Here is an 18,725-nt window from a genome sequence, read left to right on the forward strand (position 1 = left end):
TATGTGTGCTCATGTGTGTGTGTGTGTGTTTGCATGTGTGTGTGTGTGTATTTTTCAGGTGTGCTGAGCCAGAGGGGATGGGGAGTGACTTACACCCCTGAGAGAATCTGTGCCTTAAAGGGGTCTTCAGTAGACATGAGCTGCACTTACTCATATCCCCCATCTCACACAGTGCAGAAAACATTTTTATTCACTGGAACAAACCACAGGAGCCTTAGGGCCTGTCCCAGGACCCAGAGTACTCTGACCGTGTGGAGTACCTGGGGAATCAGAACAGTGACTGCACTTTTAGAATAAACAAACTGAGAGAAACTGATTAAGGAACATTCCGATTCAGGATCTTGACTGACCTTGATGGTGGAAATTCTACTGGAGAACCTGGTGTCGCGTTGGCAGTCACTGGTAATTATTTTATGCTATAAACTTAGAGGATACTCTTCCCACAAGTATGACTGGAAGCTTTTTTACAGGTTTAATTTTCTGGTTGCAGATCTACAGGTGATGGTGAATCCTGGCACAGTGACAGAGGGACAGAGTGTGAGACTGACCTGTAGCACCACCTGCACTCTGACTGGCAGCCCAGCCTTCATCTGGTACAGGGACGGATCTCCTCTGTCCTTCACTGATCAGAGTCACCTGTTCACAGCCAGCAGTGAAGATGCAGGCAGATACTCCTGTGCTGTGAAAGGCTATGAGCTTCAGTCCCCTGCAGTGGCTCTGAATGTGAGATGTGAGTACCAGAGGCCAAACTTCTTCAAATCTCACAGTTTTGAAAGTTTTCAACTCTAATTTTTAGCTAAATTGTACAGATTATACTACGCTGCATGTAAATGTTCTGACATTAAAGCATTGGATTAAACTTCAATACCTGAAAACATGCCATGATGCTTTGATTTGAAAATACAATGTATGCCTGAGTCTGGTTTAAATTTCACATGAAATTACAAATCATTGTTCCCTCTCTCAGATCGTCCTAAGAGCACCTCAGTATCAGTGAGCCCCTCTGGTGAAATAGTGGAGGGCAGTTCAGTGACTCTGACCTGCAGCAGTGATGCCAACCCACCAGTGCAGAGATACACCTGGGTTCATAAGAATAGAAGATATTATCCCTCATGGAATGAATATGGATCGAGTTACACCATTGAAAATATCTAATCCAGGGATGCTGGAGAATACTACTGTGAGGCAGATAATTAATCTCAAAGTGCTGTGTGAGTAATTCTGTACTGTAATTTAGAATGGCTTGGATGGGCAGCATCTTTAGTGAAAATAGCCAATGCATATATTTCTGAATGCTGCAGCCTGTCTGTCAGAGTAGAACATACAGTTTGATTAACTGCTGGGTGATATCATTAAAAAACATAATTTTAAACAGCGTGATATATGTTATGTACAGTACATATGCATATATGATAGAGTAATGTACTAGTGTAGTCCATATACTGTATGCAATCTATATATTGTATATGTATATCTAGTGAAGTTCCATATATGTGCCTCTTCATTTCTGTGCATTAAGCCTGAAATGCTGGAAGAACTGAGGGTGTGAACCCATACTCGATTTCATTTAACTGAGCTGAGTAAGTGTGACATCTATATAAAACTGCAGGACGTGTTATTTTCTCTTTCAGATCCTCCTAAGAGCATCTCAGTATCAGTGAGTTGCTCTGATGAAATAGTGGAGGGCAGTTCAGTGACTCTGACCTGCATGAATAATGCCAACCCACCAGTGCAGAGATACGCCTGGTTTAAGAAGACTGGATCTGCATTCTCATGGAGAGGATCAGAATGGAGTTACACTATTAAAAACATAACACTGCAGGATGTAGGAGAATACACCTGTCAGGCAGAGAATGTGATTGGGACAAACAGATCTCCTCCTAAATGCCTCGATGTGCAGTGTGAGTATATCAGTGCATCTCAGCTTCAGACACACAGAGCAGAGTCAGTATCTCCTGAGTGTCTTTGGGAACCTTTGCAATAGTAACACACTGAGTAAAGCAGTCACACTGGCCAGTGAAGGGAAAATCTTATGAAGACATAATTAATTTAACATGATGAGTAAGCCAGGTGATACGGACATGTCATAAGTAAAACGCGTAGTAATTCTGAGTGTGCACAGGGTAAACAAACATATCATATGGACTGTAGATGTTTTATACCAAAATATAGTTACTCTTAATCAACCAAGATATTTGGTTTTTGTGTTTCTTTTTCTATTTTTAACCGTTCTGTTACACATGCTGATGACCATAGACAGCTGAAAGCTGATAAAAAATGGCACTGTTACATGGTATGTCCCCATGCTAAATCAAGACCATTTACCAACCCCCATAAAACGATGCAGTTTTCTACTCATTTCCAAATAAAGAAGAAATTGCAGTGTGAGATTTCAGCTTCATTATAAACTTTCCTTTGAAACAAATGGTTCTGAATGTATATGAGACAAATCACAGTGATTGAGAAATTATATAGAATTTAACACATCTCACCCCTGGAGTCATAGTATCTGAGTCATAGTATCACTCACTACACTGTATGGCCTGGACCACAGGAGCCATCATCCAGATTAGAAAGCATGACTCACTTGCCCAGAACCTCCAAGCACAACTCTATGGTCCATCAAGCGTCTCAGAGAATAGGTCTGATCTAGGATCAGTTTTGCCTTTAGGTCATTATGGATAAAGCTTGGATATGAAGAGAGGAAACATGATATGAGATCAGCTCTCTTACTCTGTGATACTCTAGGAATAGGGATGAAGTTCAGTTTTGGTTGGTGCCCAGTCCGAGGAAGGCTATAGTCACCTGCCTGAACCCCCCCCCAACCCCCCCCCCCCACACCCAACCAGTAAGAGGCTCTTTTCATTTTCAGACCAAGTGAATTCAAGTTAAGCATACTGTTAAAATTTAAGATCACACTAAAATGGACAAACCAAAGCTTCAACTGATGCACCAGGGACACATTCAAACATTTGTCAGAGCTCTCTGGCTACTTGTTCATCACTTCCCAATGGGAAGACATCTCAGTGAATCTGTGCACACTTGTTTGAAGTTGACATGTGTATCTGCATGTTCGTATTTCATATGTAATTCAGGTTATTTGCTTATTTTTGATTTATACCACCTAAAGTACATCTACACAATTTTGAAGATATATTATAGTTTATATATTTTGGGGAATTATGGTATGCACGTTCATATCTGTTTTTTTTTGTTTTCTTTGCTGGTTTTGAGTGTTGCATTGACCTTTGACCGACATTTATGCATGCACTTATTTTACATGACACTGGATTATAGTCTCTGCTATATAAATGTAAATTTAAATGCTAGGTCTGTATATTTTCAGCAGAAGATAGGACAGCGCTTGTATGGAGGGTTGTTGGAATCATAGTGGCTTTTGCACTCTTTGCTGTCATGGTGTGCACAAGGTAAATGTTTGCAATGCAAAAGCATCTGGAAATCAATCATCACTGAGAACACATATACTTACAAATGACCCATTAAATGTCAGAGAGATATGCAGTAATCTTTCAGTTTTGCTGTTTAATTCAGAGGAGCGGGTAGGAATGTTATGACCAAATGTCATCTGGGATGGCTGATCCACAGCTCCTGAAGGTCTGTTACTCACCCCCCCCCACCCTCCACACTTTTCAGCAGGAAGAAGAGCACCAACAGAGAGAGACGGAGGAGCAGACGCTCTCTTACTGTAAGTAACAAGTTTCCACCTGGATATTCTCACCATTATAACCGTACCAGCCGTTCAGAAAAGCAAAGGGCAGTTCTGTGTACAGGCTGTATTTTTATGAAACTACAAAGTCAGTAGGTCTGTGCTGAGCATAAGACACAAAGCACAGATACACACCAGGCAAGTTACAGTTCATCCGGTTCATCACTGTGTGATGCAGTCAATTTCAGTCTTCCTCCTTATTTTTATTGGTTAAAACTATTGAGGAATATCCCCCACTTAACTCTCAATATGTTGTAATTGTATCTGTGGATATTATTTAGTATGATTTTTTAACATGTGAAAAATATACTTCTGTAATGTAAATTCTTCAAGTGATTCTGAGATATATAATCCACTAAGTCAACAGAGGAATCCGTTCTCGGGGCCACAGAGTGGATAGGGAATGCAAGGGACTGTGTGGCCACTCTGGTTCCCCTTTAGCAGTGCAACTGGAGGCGCACTTATGTGTGACTGAGTCTCTTCCTGTATCTCACCTCAGAGCAGAGCCTTCAGAGAGTGACAAACGCAGCCAGCGACACAAACTCTGCGCTTCAGAGAGCTGACGAGGCCTCAGTGTGGGATTAAAACACACAGAGGAGAGAATCTGCAGAGAATGAGAAATGGTGGAGATCAGGGTGAAAGAGCCTCTTTTTGTCTTTAACTTTACAGAACTGCTGTCTGTTTCTGCTAGATCATCCATTTTATACAGAGCTGTTGTTGGAGGATTTTTCCCAGAGTACTGTAACCCTGCTGCAACATGCATGTTCATGTAACCCTGCTGCAACATGCATGTTCATGTAACCCTGCTGCAACATGCATGTTCATGTAACCCTGCTGCAACATGCATGTTCATGTAACCCTGCTGCAACATGCATGTTCATGTAACCCTGCTGCATGCATGCTCCTGTGACACCGTTACACGTTTATATAACCCTGTTACACACACGCTCATAACTCATGTACATGCGCATGTACTCTCTCACATTGAATGAGAAGATTATAATGCAGATTAATGCAGATTATAATCTCCAAACTCACGTGACTTTTAAAAGCAAGGTCCAATATCTTTTAAATCAGTGTTTTAGCTTTACATTTTACATTGCCTTGTTAATGGTATTCACCCCATTTTTACTTTCTGTCTGTTTAGCTATTTGAAATAATGCATCTTTGTATTTGTTTTCTTTACATACATTGTTTTATTATGTCTATCAATATATTATGATTTATTTGAGCATTGTAAAGCACTGTGAACTGAACCTTTGATAAAATTATCATTGTAGGCATCTTTGTGAACTCTTAGAAATAATAAATTCCATTTTATTCATGTGGGATCATTTCTCTCTGGAAATAGAAAGATACAACAATCCAATCGGCTGTATGTAGTAAAAATCATCTTCATGAAGTATAAGCATTGAAATGCAACTAATTATGTGCATGAAGGACCGTATAACAGGCAAAGCCAAACCAAAGTTCTAGAAGGTCACATGAACATCAACCACAGAAACAGCCCTTCTCCTCAGGACACTGAACTGAGGTGTGAAATAAAATAAAGAATAGAACAGGCTGAAGGAAGTGAGCAGCGCTTTAACTGTCTGTGGTCAGGGTGGCTCTTGCCTTGAAATTAGGCAGCTTCACCCGCAGCCGCGCCCGCTCTGCACAAAAGAGCCAAGCAGGGGCACCTCACAGTACCCGCTTTGAGGCACCAGAGCTCTGATACTTTCACAAAGATAACTACACCTGTCCGCTCCTTTAATCTTCTGCGAAAGTAAGTGCAATCTATATGTTGATCTTGGGGTTATAGGCTAGGCTACTGCAGCAAAATATTGTCATTCGCAATGGAACATGCTTCCCTCTTTTTTCTGGCTTTTAAACTACTGTTAACATATTTTACACAGCTGTGATGCTCATGCAGCTCTTTAATGTTTTTATATTCATTATTATGTACCAATATGTCAAATTACACAGTGAAGTTGCATTCTTGTAAAATAATCTTTGTTGTCCATAATTAGATTTTATATTGTCATTCTTCAACGATGCTAAACTGCATGAGCTACTGCCTGTCTTGGCCAGGACACTCTTTTTCTTAATGGCTGTTAACACATTTTTTCATTGAGTTGTAAAATTATGTACATTATTCAGTAGAGTGCCTTGATAGAAATTGAGAGAAGACATCTTTGATTTTTGCAAGCTTAAATTCATTGCGTTTTTTTAAACAGTGGAGAAATTTAAGTACAGTGTTGTTGTTCTCTGATCTACGGATTACAGCGAGTGCTTTATTCTGTGCTAATCTAGTGATCCTAATGGAGATCAGTCTCTCTCACTGCTGAAAGGTGGCTATGTGACCAGTGGGGAAAACATGCACAGCATTCGTTAAAACAGTAAATTAGCTTTCTTAAAATTATAATAATGTAAAATGAAATAATAATAATAAAAAAAAATAAAAAAAAAGATCATTGTTTTCTGAAAGTAACTCTTTATTTTATTACTTTCCATGCTATCTGTTAAATGCTTAATATCAGTGATTTTTTGTGGAATTTTGGTTATGGCTTATAAAACAAAAGAAATAATATAAATTATGTTTTTTTATATATATGTTCAGGCTGATGCAGCCATGCTCTAGACAACCTCAACAGTATTTTTGTAAGCCCTTCTCTCTGCCTCAGGTAAAAAATTTATTTACTTCAGTTCTGCTTATTAATGCCAGTTTACAGAGGTTACAATATCTTTCAGAAGCTAAAATCTATTTAGAATTACTATGATTTGATTTAACCTGTTTAACTCAATAGACTGGGAAAGCAAAAATTAAAGACATATGTTACAGGAAATGACAATCTAAATTGTATACACACGATCACATACGTTGTTTAGATGCCCTATAGGCGGACATCTGTTTTAATCTACACTTGTATGTTGCATAATCTGTGTTTGTCGTTTGTCCGGTTATGTGCTGAGCATGCACTGACGCTTTTGCACAAATTATGTTCCTAACGGATAAATAAAGTTATTTTGAATTTTAATTTGAATTTGGTTTAGGGATTCTAGGCTGATCAGAATCTTTTTTCATTTGTTTTTACCATAAATCTGCTTTGAAATGTAGAGCATAGAAATTATCTGAAGTTCATGTTTATTCACAGCTCTGCAACAGAGATGAGTAGATTTCTTTGGCTTCATAACATGGGCAGAACTGTAAATGAACTGCATTTACTGGTGTGCTCTATTCCTGAAGAAAATGATAGATTTTGCCATCATTTAAACTTTTGTGAGACTAAATTTTATTCTTGAAATAATGTGTGTGTGTGTGTGTGTGTGTGTGCGCGTCTCCTTTGCATAGTCCTCCAGGCCCATGTCTGAAGATATTACAGTCTCATATTTTATTATAGTCTGCGCAGATTATAATCTCCAAACTCAAGTCACTTTTAAAGGTAAGGTCCTAGATGTTTTTAAAACAGTGTTTTAGTACTTAATTTTACATTGCCTTGTTGTATTGATCACATATTTAAGTTTCTGTCTGGTTTTAGATATTTGAAAGAATGCATATTAATATTTGTTTCCTTTACATACATTGTTTCATTTTGTGTATCAATATATTAAGGTTTATTTGAGCATTGTAATACACTGTGAACCTCGAACCTCTGTTCTGAAAAATATTATCATTATTTTCTTCATATGGCCATCATGTTTTGCCTGCATTCCATTTATTTCACGTGGGGATCAAGTTCATCTCTTTGAAAGATACTATAATAATACTATACAATAGGTTGTATGTAGTAAAAGTCATCTTTATGAAATATCAGCATTGAAACGCAACTAATTATGTGTATGAAGGACCGTATAACAGGCAAAGCAAAAGCAAAGTTCTAAAAGGTCACATGAACATCAACCACAGAAACAGCGCTGCTCCACCCCAACTGAACTGAGATGTGGAATAAAATAAAGAATAGAACAGGCTGCAGGAAGTGAGCAGCGCTTTAACTGTCTGTGGTCAGAGCCACACTCTGGACCCCCAAACCACCATACTGCACTGCTGCCATACACAAAGATACGAAAACTATGCCTATCCACTCCTTTCATCTTCTGTGAAAGTACAGTGTGTGCAATCTTTATGTTAATAAGAGGGTTATAGGCCAAGCATCAGCAGCGTTTTGTTGATGTTCCAGCTTCATGTCAAAAATCCGATGCATGAAACTTAAACACGACTGAGCTACATATGGTAGCAATGGTAAAGCAAGCTGTTTGTGGCAGTAACATTTACCTAGGAGGGATAGATGGATGCAATACATTCAATCTACCTGTAGATGGGGCAATTAATAAAATCGATGAGTCCTGTATGTACATTTCAGATCAATTTCTTGGAAGATCTTTTACTAAACTGAATTAAATAATCTGGTTTAGGTAATGGATTTTGTATAGGGCTCCTGAATGCATGAGTGTTTACCTGTGCCTGATGCCTATCACACCTTTTACAGTCACTTTTATATTAACCTCTACTGTACATGTATTGGAATAGGGATGGCATGGTGGTGCAGTGGGTAGCACTGTCGCCTCACAGCAAGAAGGCATTGGGTTCGAATCTCAGTTTGGGGCCTTTGTGTCTGTAGTTTGTACCCCCGGGTACTCCGGTTGCCTCCCACTGTCCAAAAACATGCAAATAGGCCAATTGGAGACTCTAAATTGCCCATAGGTATGAATGTGTGATTGAATGGTGTGTGTTCCCTGCGATTGATTGGCAGCATGTCCAGTGTATTCCTGCCTCTCGCCCAATGCATGCTTGGATAGGCTCCAGCACCAGCTCCAGCTCAGGATAAGTGGGCCTCAGATCTTAGCAACAGTTTGTGTTGTAATCCGGAATCATTTTTGATAAAAACATAGTATTTATGTTTATTTTATAAGCATACTGTGCAAAAATGAACATAATTATTAACATCTGAATTTCAATAATACAGTGGGGACAAAGAAATGAGAATTACCCAGTCTTTGTGAAAAAGGCACTACTGGTCCAGTCAAGACACAAAGCAAACGTTTCTGTATATTTTATTCAAACTCTTGTTTATTCAAAGTCTTATTGTATCCAATAAAATTTTAAATGTGTATGATCTTCAGGAAGTGAATCAGATCTCTAACACATTCCACTTTTATATTTAGTGTGAAGCATTTCATTTGCGATCATATTCAGCCACACTGCTGTGTCAGTAAGGCTGTTTTATACTAATGGCTCATTAACAAACCACTGAGGCCAGATCAGAACTCTCTCCTGGTAAGTGTATTATCATTTTATTACATTTAGTCAAAACTACGTCACAATATTTGGTGGTGCAAAAAGATTAAACTTTAATGAAATATTAAATAAAATTTTTGGACTATAAATGATTGCAGCCCCTTCGATACAAATATCATTCATCAAGTAAAAGGCGGTTTGAGTCTCTGCTTTCTGGAATCTTTGTGAGCTCTTCATAAAACCCAAAGCATTTTTAGGCATTAGCAGCACATTAACTCACTGTGTGTGCTTGTGTAATAATTGTTATTCTGGTATTTCTGCAAATTAGTAGAATACTCTGACAGTCTTTGTTTGTGCTGTTCATTTTCACAGTCTAAATGATAATCAAGACCTATATATGTGTATTTGGATAAATATTTTCAATCTGATGCAGCCATGCTCTTCAATACCTTGTTGGTAATCGTCCTCTCCGTGTCAGGTAAATTGTTTGTGTTTTTTTTTTTCCAAATGTTGTTTTGATGTTTCAGTCTACATATATAATATTTATCAGCATGTGTTCATATTTATTATTCTCCCTTCATTAACTCAATCAGAAGCAACAAAAGTGAATGCATTTAAATTGCATTAAAGAATGAATATACTTTATGTAAATTAATTTTCTACAGTACATTAGTTTAGAGTAGTGCAACAAGCTCATCTGAAGAGAGGGGAAAAAGAGAGAACCTTTAAGATGAAGATCCTCTTCACACTGAGCATTGAAACTGAGACAGAGGCATGATATAAATATCTGTGGCTGTACTAGATGATCGGAGCTGTTGATTGTGCATGTTGCATTCTTAGAATAATGACACAAATATTCCGGTGCCACGTTTTAATGAAAGCAGTTTGTTTTCATTGCAAGCAAAACATAACAGTTTTCAGCCGACGGTATATGCAGACACTCGCTCATAACTTGCTTGGTTTGCTACTACATTCTAGCAAAGCTAGCTACTAAGCAAAACTTCCTGTACCTCTGAAACTCACACTGATCAGGGCTACTGCCATCTACTGACAATCTATTAGTATTGAAATACAAGTACAATTATTGATGTTCAATAGTTTTGGAGAAGTTAGGTGCAATTGTTTTAAAGTTTTGTTAATTGAATCCCTTATCTGTCATGTTGCCAACACATCTGTGTTTTAAAGGATTTCTGAGCAGTGTGTTTGTGTGTGTGCGTGCGTGAATTTGTGTGTGTGTGTGTGTGAGTGTGTGTGCATTTGCGCATGTGTGCGCATGTGTGTGTGTATGTATGTGTATGTATACATGTGTTTGTGTGTATGTGTGCGCATGTGTGTGTGCGCGCTCGTGTGTGTGTGTGTATGTGAGTGTGTGTGTGTCTGCGTGCGTTTGTGTGTGTGTGTGTGTGTGTGTGTGTGTGCTTTTGTGTGTTTGTATTTTTCAGGTGTTCTGAGCCAGAGGGGATGGAGAGTGACTTACACCCCTGAGAGAATCTGTGCCGTAAAGGGGTCTTCAGTAGACATGAGCTGCACTTACTCAAATCCCACAGATTGCACAGTGCAGAAAACATTCTGGTTTATTCACTGGAACAAGCCACAGGAGCCTGAGGACCTGTCCAAGGACCCAGAGTATTCTCACCGTGTGGAGTACCTGGGGAATCAGAACAATGACTGCACTTTCAGAATAAACCAGCTGAGAGAAAGCGATTCAAAAACATACCGATTCAGGGTCCTGACCGCCTGTGATAAATATACTGGAGAACTTGGTGTCGCTTTGGAAGTCACTGGTAATTATTCTATGCTATAAACTCAGAGGATTATCTACCCACAAGTATGACTGGAAGCTTTTTTACAGGTTTAATTTGCTATTTGCAGATCTACAGGTGATGGTGAATCCTGACACAGTGACAGAGGGACAGAGTGTGAGACTGACCTGTAGCACTACCTGCACTCTGACTGGCAGCCCAGCCTTCATCTGGTACAGGGACGGATCTCCTCTGTCCTTCACTGGTCAGAGTCACCAGTTCACAGCCAGCAGTGAAGACCGAGGCCGCTACGCCTGTGCTCTGAACGGCTATGAGCTTCATTCCCCTGCAGTGGCTCTTAATGTGAAATGTGAGTGCTAGGCAAACTTGTGTGGCTGTCAATATTTCTGATTTTCAAACTTCTTCAAATCTCACAGTTCTGAAAGTTTTCAATTATATTTTTCAGCTAAATTGTAAAGATTATACTATGCTGCATGTAAATGTTCTGTCATTATAGCGTTGCATGAAACTTCAATACCTGAAAGCATGCCATAATGCAATGATGGGAAAACACTACATACAGTATGCCTGAGTCAGGTTAAAATTTCACATGAAACTACAAACCATTTTTCCCTCCTTCAGATTCTCCCAAGAGCATCTCAGTATCAGTATATCAGTATATTTATATAGATGTCACCCCTCAGTGTGACATCTATATAAAACTGCAGGACCTGTTATTTTCTCTTTCAGATCCTCCGAAGAGCGTCTCAGTATCAGTGAGCCCCTCTGGTGAAATAGTGGAGGGCAGTTCAGTGACTCTGACCTGCAGCAGCAGCGATGCCAACCCACCAGTGCAGAGATACACCTGGTTTAAGAATAGAGCTGAACTCTCAAGGAGAGGATCCAGTTACACCTTTAAAAGCATCACACAGCAGGATGCAGTAGAATACTACTGTGTGGCAGGGAATGGGATTGGGACAAAAACATCTCCTACTAAACACCTTGATGTGAAGTGTGAGTATATCAGTGTATCTCAGCTTCAGACACACAGAGCAGAGAGTCAGTATCTCCTGAGTGTCTTTGGGTAACTTCACAGCAGCAAGACACTGAGTAAAGCAGTCACACTGACCAGTGGAGGAGAAATCAGATATAATTACATTATCATACAGTGATGAGCCTGATCATACTGACATGTCTTAGGTAAAACGTGTAGTCATTTTGACTTTGCAAAGGGCAAAATAAGTACCACATGCAGCTGTTCAACTTTAAAAAATGAAATTATCATTATTAATGAAGATGCTAAAACGACATATCTAAATACTGCTGTCACTTTTGAAAACTTGATTCTGCTGGGTCATTTTCCAACTACCATAAAAAGCTACAGTATATCCAGTTCATTTTTTTTTACAAAGCATGATATACTGGGATATTTACTGTAACAGGTTCTGCAGTACTTTTCCCCACAAACCACAAAATCCGTCATTGTTAGAGGCACCAAGGCTTTATTGTGCGCTCGATACCAAAAACACAGAAACAAAACAAAACACACACGATAAGGACGGGGATTAGATGGCATGCCAATCCCGCGTGCGACTCTCATTCCAGCACCCCGGCCTCACTGCAGGCAGAGCATATAAACCATTACCAATCGACTGTAATTGCAAACAGGCGTGGTTGTTAGCCAGCTATACTGCTCCCACTCTGCCTGCAGATGGCACCCTAACCACACCACTGCTCCACATCACATTGTGAGATTTCAGCTCCATTATAAACATTACTTTAAAATAAATGTCTCTACTAGTGTTTGAGAGCAAACAATGCTGATGAAATATATGGAATTTAACACATTTTTCTAATGATTTTAGATGCTCCCAAAAAATCCTCAGTGTGACTTTTATTTAAAACTGCAAGACCTGTTATTTTCTCTTTCAGATCCTCCGAAGAGCGTCTCAGTATCAGTGAGCCCCTCTGGTGAAATAGTGGAGGGCAGTTCAGTGACTCTGACCTGCAGCAGCAGCGATGCCAACCCATCAGTGCATATACACACCTGGTATAAGAATAGAGCTGAACTCTCATGGAGAGGATCCAGTTACACCATTAAAAGCATCACACTGCAGGATGCAGGAGAATACTACTGTGAGGCAGGGAATGGGATTGGGAGAAAAACATCTCCTACTAAACGCCTTGATGTGAAGTGTGAGTATATCAGTGCATCTCAGCTTCATACACACAGAGCAGAGAGTCAGTATCTCCTGAGTGTCTTTGGGTAACTTCACAGCAGTAAGACACTGAGGAAAGCAGTCACACTGGCCAGTGGAGGAGAAATCAGATATAATTACATTATCATACAGTGATGAGCCTGATCATACTGACATGTCTTAGGTAAATTGTGTAGTCATTTTGAGTTTGCAAACGGTAAAAAAGGTACCCCAAAAAATGAAGTTATGATTAGTAACGAAGATGCTAAAAAGACATATCTAAATACTTCTGTCACTTTTGAAAACTTGATTCTGCTGGTCATTTTCCAACTACCATAAAAAGCTACAGTATATCCAGTTCATTTTTGTAACAAAGCATGATATACTGGGATATTTACTGTAACAGGTTCTGCAGTCCTTTTCCCCACAAACCACACAATCCGTCTTGTTAGAGGCACCAAGGGCTTTATTGTGCGCTCGATACCAATAACACAGAAAAAAAACAAAACAAAACACCACGATAAGGACGGGGATTAGATGGCATGCCATCCCGCGTCGCTCTCTCATTCCAGCACCCCGGTCTCACTGCAGCAGAGCATATACACATTACCAATCAATTGTAATTGCAAACAGGCGTGGTTGTTAGCCAGCTATACTGCTCCCACTCTGCCTGCAGATGGCGCCCTAACCACACCACCACCTCACATCACTTGTGAGATTTCAGCTCCATTATAAACATTACTTTGAAATAAATTCTCTCTAGTGTTTTGAGACGCAACACAGGAGTGAGAATTATATGGAATTGAGCACATTTTTCTAATGATTTTAGATGCTCCCAAGAATCCTCAGTGTGACTTTTCTTTAAAACTGCAATACCTGTTATTTTCTCTTTCAGATCGTCCAAAGAGCGTCTCAGTATCAGTGAGGCCCTCTGGTGAAATAGTGGAGGGCAGTTCAGTGACTCTGACCTGCAGCAGTGATGCCAACCCACCAGTGCAGAGATACACCTGGGTTAAGAATAGAGCTGAACTCTCATGGAGAGGATCCAGTTACACCTTTAAAAGCATCACACAGCAGGATGCAGGAGAATACATCTGTGAGGCAGGGAATGGGATTGGGACAAAAACATCTCCTACTAAACACCTTGATGTGAAGTGTGAGTATATCAGTGCATCTCAGCTTCAGACACACAGAGCAGAGAGTCAGTATCTCCTGAGTGTCTTTGGGTAACTTCACAGCAGTAAGACACTGAGGAAAGCAGTCACACTGGCCAGTGGAGGAGAAATCAGATATAATTACATTATCATACAGTGATGAGCCTGATCATACTGGCATGTCTTGGGTAAAACGTGTAGTCATTTTGAGTTTGCAAAGGGCAAAAAAAATACCACATGCTGCTGTTCAACTTTAAAAAATGAAGTTATCATTATTAATGAAGATGCTAAAAAGACATATCTAAATACTTCTGTCACTTTTGAAAACTTGATTCTGCTGCGTCATTTTCCAACTACCATAAAAAGCTACAGTATATCCAGTTCATTTTGTAACAAAGCATGATATACTGGGATATTTACTGTAACAGGTTCTGCAGTCCTTTTCCCCACAAACCACACAATCCGTCGTTGTTAGAGGCACCAAGACTTTATTGTGCGTTCGGTACCAATAACACAGAAAAAAAACCAAAACAAAACACGCACGATAAGGACGGGGATTAGATGGCATGCCACTCCCGCGTGCGTCTCTCATTCCAGCACCCCGGTCTCACTGCATGCAGAGCATATACACAATTAGCAATCAATTGTAATTGCAAACAGGCGTGGTTGTTAGCCAGCTATACTGCTCCCACTCTGCCTGCAGATGGCACCCTAACCACACCACCCCTCTACATCACCTTGTGAGATTTCACCTCCATTATAAAGATGACTTTGAAATAAATATCTCTGCTAGTGTTTTGAGATGCAACACAGCGAGTGAGAATTTATATGGAATTGAGCACATTTTTCTAATGATTTTAGATGCTCCCAAGAATTCTTCAGTGTGACTTTTCTTTTAAACTGCAATACCTGTTATTTTCTCTTTCAGATCGTCCAAAGAGCGTCTCAGTATCAGTGAGGCCCTCTGGTGAAATAGTGGAGGGCAGTTCAGTGACTCTGACCTGCAGCAGTGATGCCAACCCACCAGTGCAGATATACACCTGGTATAAGAATAATAGAACTATATCCCCATGGGGAGGATCTAGTTACGCCTTTAAAAGCATCACACAGCAGGATGCAGGAGAATACTACTGTGTGGCAGGGAATGGGATTGGGACAAAAACATCTCCTACTAAACAACTTGATGTGAAGTGTGAGTATATCAGTGCATCTCAGCTTCAGACACACAGAGCAGAGAGTCAGTATCTCCTGAGTGTCTTTGGGTAACTTCACAGCAGTAAGACACTGAGTAAAGCAGTCACACTGGCCAGTGGAGGAGAAATCAGATATAATTACATTACCATACACTGATGAGTCTGATCATACTGACATGTCTTAGGTAAATCGTGTAGTCATTTTGAGTTTGCAAAGGGCAAAAAAAATACCACATACTGCTGGTCAACTTTAAAAAATGAAGTTATCATTATTAATGAAGATGCTAAAAAGACATATCTAAATACTTCTGTCACTTTTGAAAACTTGATTCTGCTGTGTCATTTTCCAACTACTATAAAAAGCTACAGTATATCCAGTTCATTTTGTAACAAAGCATGATATACTGGGATATTTACTGTAACAGGTTCTGCAGTCCTTTTCCCCACAAACCACACAATCCGTCGTTGTTAGAGGCACCAAGGCTTTATTGTGCGCTCGATACCAAAAACACGGAAAAAAACCAAAACAAAACACAGACGATAAGGACGGGGATTAGATGGCATGCCAATCCCGCGTGTGTCTCTCATTCCAGCACCCCGGCCTCACTGCAGGCAGTGTATATAAACCATTACCAATTAATTGTAACTGCAAACAGGTGTGGTTGTTAGCCAGCTATACTGCTCCCACTCTGCCTGCAGATGGCGCCCTAACCACACCATCCCTCCGCATCACATTGTGACATTTCACCTCCATTATAAAGATTACTTTGAAATAAATGTCTCTACTAGTGTTTTGAGACGCAATACAATGCCTGAGAAATTATATGGAATTTAACACATTTTTCTAATGGTTTTAGATGCTCCCAAGAACACCTCAGTGTGAATTTTAATTAAAACTGCAAGACCTTTTATTTTCTCTTCCAGATCTTCCGAAGAGCGTCTCAGTATCAGTGAGCCCCTCTGGTGAAATAGTGGAGGGCAGTTCAGTGACTCTGACCTGCAGCAGCAGCCATGCCAACCCACCAGTGCAGAACTACACCTGGTATAGGAAGGGTGGATCTGCATTCTTATGGAGAGGATCAGAACAGAGTTACACCATTAATAAAATCAACTCCTCCGATGCTGGAGAATACTACTGTGAGGCAGAGAATGCGATTGGGACAAAAAGATCTCCTCCTAAGCGTCTTGGTGTACAGTGTGAGTATATCTGTGCATCTCAGCTTCAGACACACAGAGCAGAGAGTCAGTATCTCCTGAGTGTCTTTGGGTAACTTCACAGAAGTAACACACTGAGTAAAGCAGTCACACTTGCCAGTGGAGGAGAAATCAGTTATAATTACATTATCATACAGTGATGAGTCTGACCATATTGACATGTCTTAAGTAAAGCATGTAGTCATTTTGAGTATGCACACGGCAAAAAAGGTACCACATGTAGCAGTTCAACTTTTTTTAAAATGAAGTTATCATTATTAATGAAGATGCTAAAAAGACATATCTAAATACTGTTGTCACTTTTGAAAACTTGATTCTGCTGTGTCATTTACCAACTACCATAAAAAGTTTCAGTATATCCAGTTCATTTTGTAACAAAGCATGATATACTGGGATATTTACTGTAACAGGTTCTGCAGTCCTTGTCCCCACAAACCACACAATCCGTCATTGTTAGAGGCACCAAAGTTTTATTGTGCACTCGATACCAAAAACACGGAAACAAAAACAAAACAAAACACACACGATAAGGACGGGGATTAGATGGCATACCGCTCCCACTTGCGTCTCTCATTCCAGCACCCCGGTCTCACTGCAGGCAGAGCATATAAACTATTACCAATCAATTGTAATTGCAAACAGGTGTGGTTGTTAGCCAGCTATACTGCTCCCACTCCACCTGCAGATGGCGCCCTAACCACACAACTCCTCCACATCACATTGTGAGATTTCAGCTCAATTGTGAACTTCCCTTTGAAATAAATGTCTCTGCTAGTGCTTTGAGATGCAACACAGTGAGTGAGAAATCATGGAATTTATCACATTTTTCAAATGATTTTAGATGCTCCCAAGATCACCCCAGTGTGAGATCTATATAAAACTGCAGGACCTGTTATTTTCTTTTTCAGATTCCCCCAAAAACATCTCAGTATCAGTGAGCCCCTCTGGTGAAATAGTGGAGGGCAGTTCAGTGACTCTGACCTGCAGCAGTGATGCCAACCCACCAGTGCAGAATTACATCTGGTATAGGAGGACTGGATCAACATTCCAATGGAGAGGATCAAAATGGAGTTACACCATTAATACATTCACACTGCAGGATGTAGGAAAATACTACTGTGAGGCACAGAATAGGTTTGGGGCAAAAAAATCTCCTCCTAAACATCTTAATGTGCAGTGTGAGTATATCAGTGCATCTCTGCTTCAGACACACAGAGCAGAGAGTCAGTGTCTTTGGGAAACATCACAGCAGTAAGACCCTGAGTAAAGCAGTCACACTGGCCAGTGGAGGGAAAATCTTATAAAGATATATTTAATTTAACATCATGAGTAAGCCAGATGATACGGACATGTCATAAGTTAAACGAGTAGTCATTCTGAGTTTGCACAGGGCAAACAAACATACCATATGTACTGTAGATGTTTTATACCAAGTAATCGTTACACTTAATAAACCAAGCAAACCTTATTGTGTGTTTCTTTTTCTGTTTTTAACCTTTCTAAATAATGCTAAATAATTTTTTTTTTTTTAAATCTAAATACTGCTGTCATTATTGAAAGCTTTTCTAACCTGTGTCTCAAGGCTATTTTCCAACCCCCATAAAAGGATGCAATTTATTCTACTCATTTCCAATCAAAGAAAGAAATTTGCAGTGTGATATTTCAGCTGCATTATAAACTTTCCTTTGCAATAAATGGTTCTCAATCCATTTGAGACAAATCACAGTGATTGAGAAATTAAATGGAATTGAACACATTTTTCTATTGATTTCAGATGCTCCCAAGAACACCTTAGTATCAGTGAGCCCCTCTGGTGAAATAGTGGAGGGCAGTTCAGTGACTCTGACCTGCCGCAGTGATGCCAACCCACCAGTGCAGAGCTACTCCTGGGTTAAGCAGAATGAAACTGGAGTCTGGCAGGCAGGATCTGGACAGAGTTTGATCTTTTCTAACTTTAGATCCTGGAACAGAGGTCAGTACTACTGTGAGGCACAGAGCAGACTTGGAGATCAGAGTGCTTCTGCTCTACTGGTCCTAATACAAGGTACGGCCAGAATTTATTTTCCACGATTTTGTCAAGGAGTTGCCATGTAAATTATCAGTTTCTGGCCTCTGTCACTTGAATGGCAGGAATGCCATTGGCTGATTCGCGGACAGCGTGCCTGCCATATGTACACGTTACAGCAAACAAACAATGTGTACTAATGTTAACGCTGTGCTTCTAGCGCACACTTTCTATCCAAAACCACATATATGAATGCGTGCATTTTTCTGTCTATGT

At 39.9% G+C, this 18,725-nt stretch overlaps 1 protein-coding gene across 1 annotated transcript; it reads left to right on the forward strand.

Moving 5' to 3' along the window:
* The first annotated feature begins 202 nt into the window (after positions 1-202).
* On the forward strand, positions 203-17,699 carry LOC135239179 (B-cell receptor CD22-like). Its single transcript, XM_064307676.1, has 4 exons — positions 203-402; positions 491-730; positions 1,632-1,901; positions 17,353-17,699. Exons 2-4 carry the CDS (start codon positions 502-504, stop codon positions 17,697-17,699), a joined length of 846 nt encoding a protein of 281 aa, XP_064163746.1. The 5' UTR covers positions 203-402; positions 491-501.
* Positions 17,700-18,725: the final 1,026 nt, after the last annotated feature.

The sequence above is a fragment of the Anguilla rostrata genome, chromosome 1 (assembly GCF_018555375.3).
Source record: "Anguilla rostrata isolate EN2019 chromosome 1, ASM1855537v3, whole genome shotgun sequence".
Lineage (NCBI taxonomy): Eukaryota > Metazoa > Chordata > Actinopteri > Anguilliformes > Anguillidae > Anguilla > Anguilla rostrata.

Coding starts and splice junctions, on each gene's coding strand:
- LOC135239179 (XM_064307676.1), top strand. CDS start 502: ATGGTGAATCCTGGCACAGTGACAGAGGGACAGAGTGTGAGACTGACC. Junction 731..1,631: donor AGTGGCTCTGAATGTGAGAT/GTGAGTACCAGA, acceptor TTTCTCTTTCAG/ATCCTCCTAAGAGCATCTCA. Junction 1,902..17,352: donor TAAATGCCTCGATGTGCAGT/GTGAGTATATCA, acceptor TTTCTTTTTCAG/ATTCCCCCAAAAACATCTCA.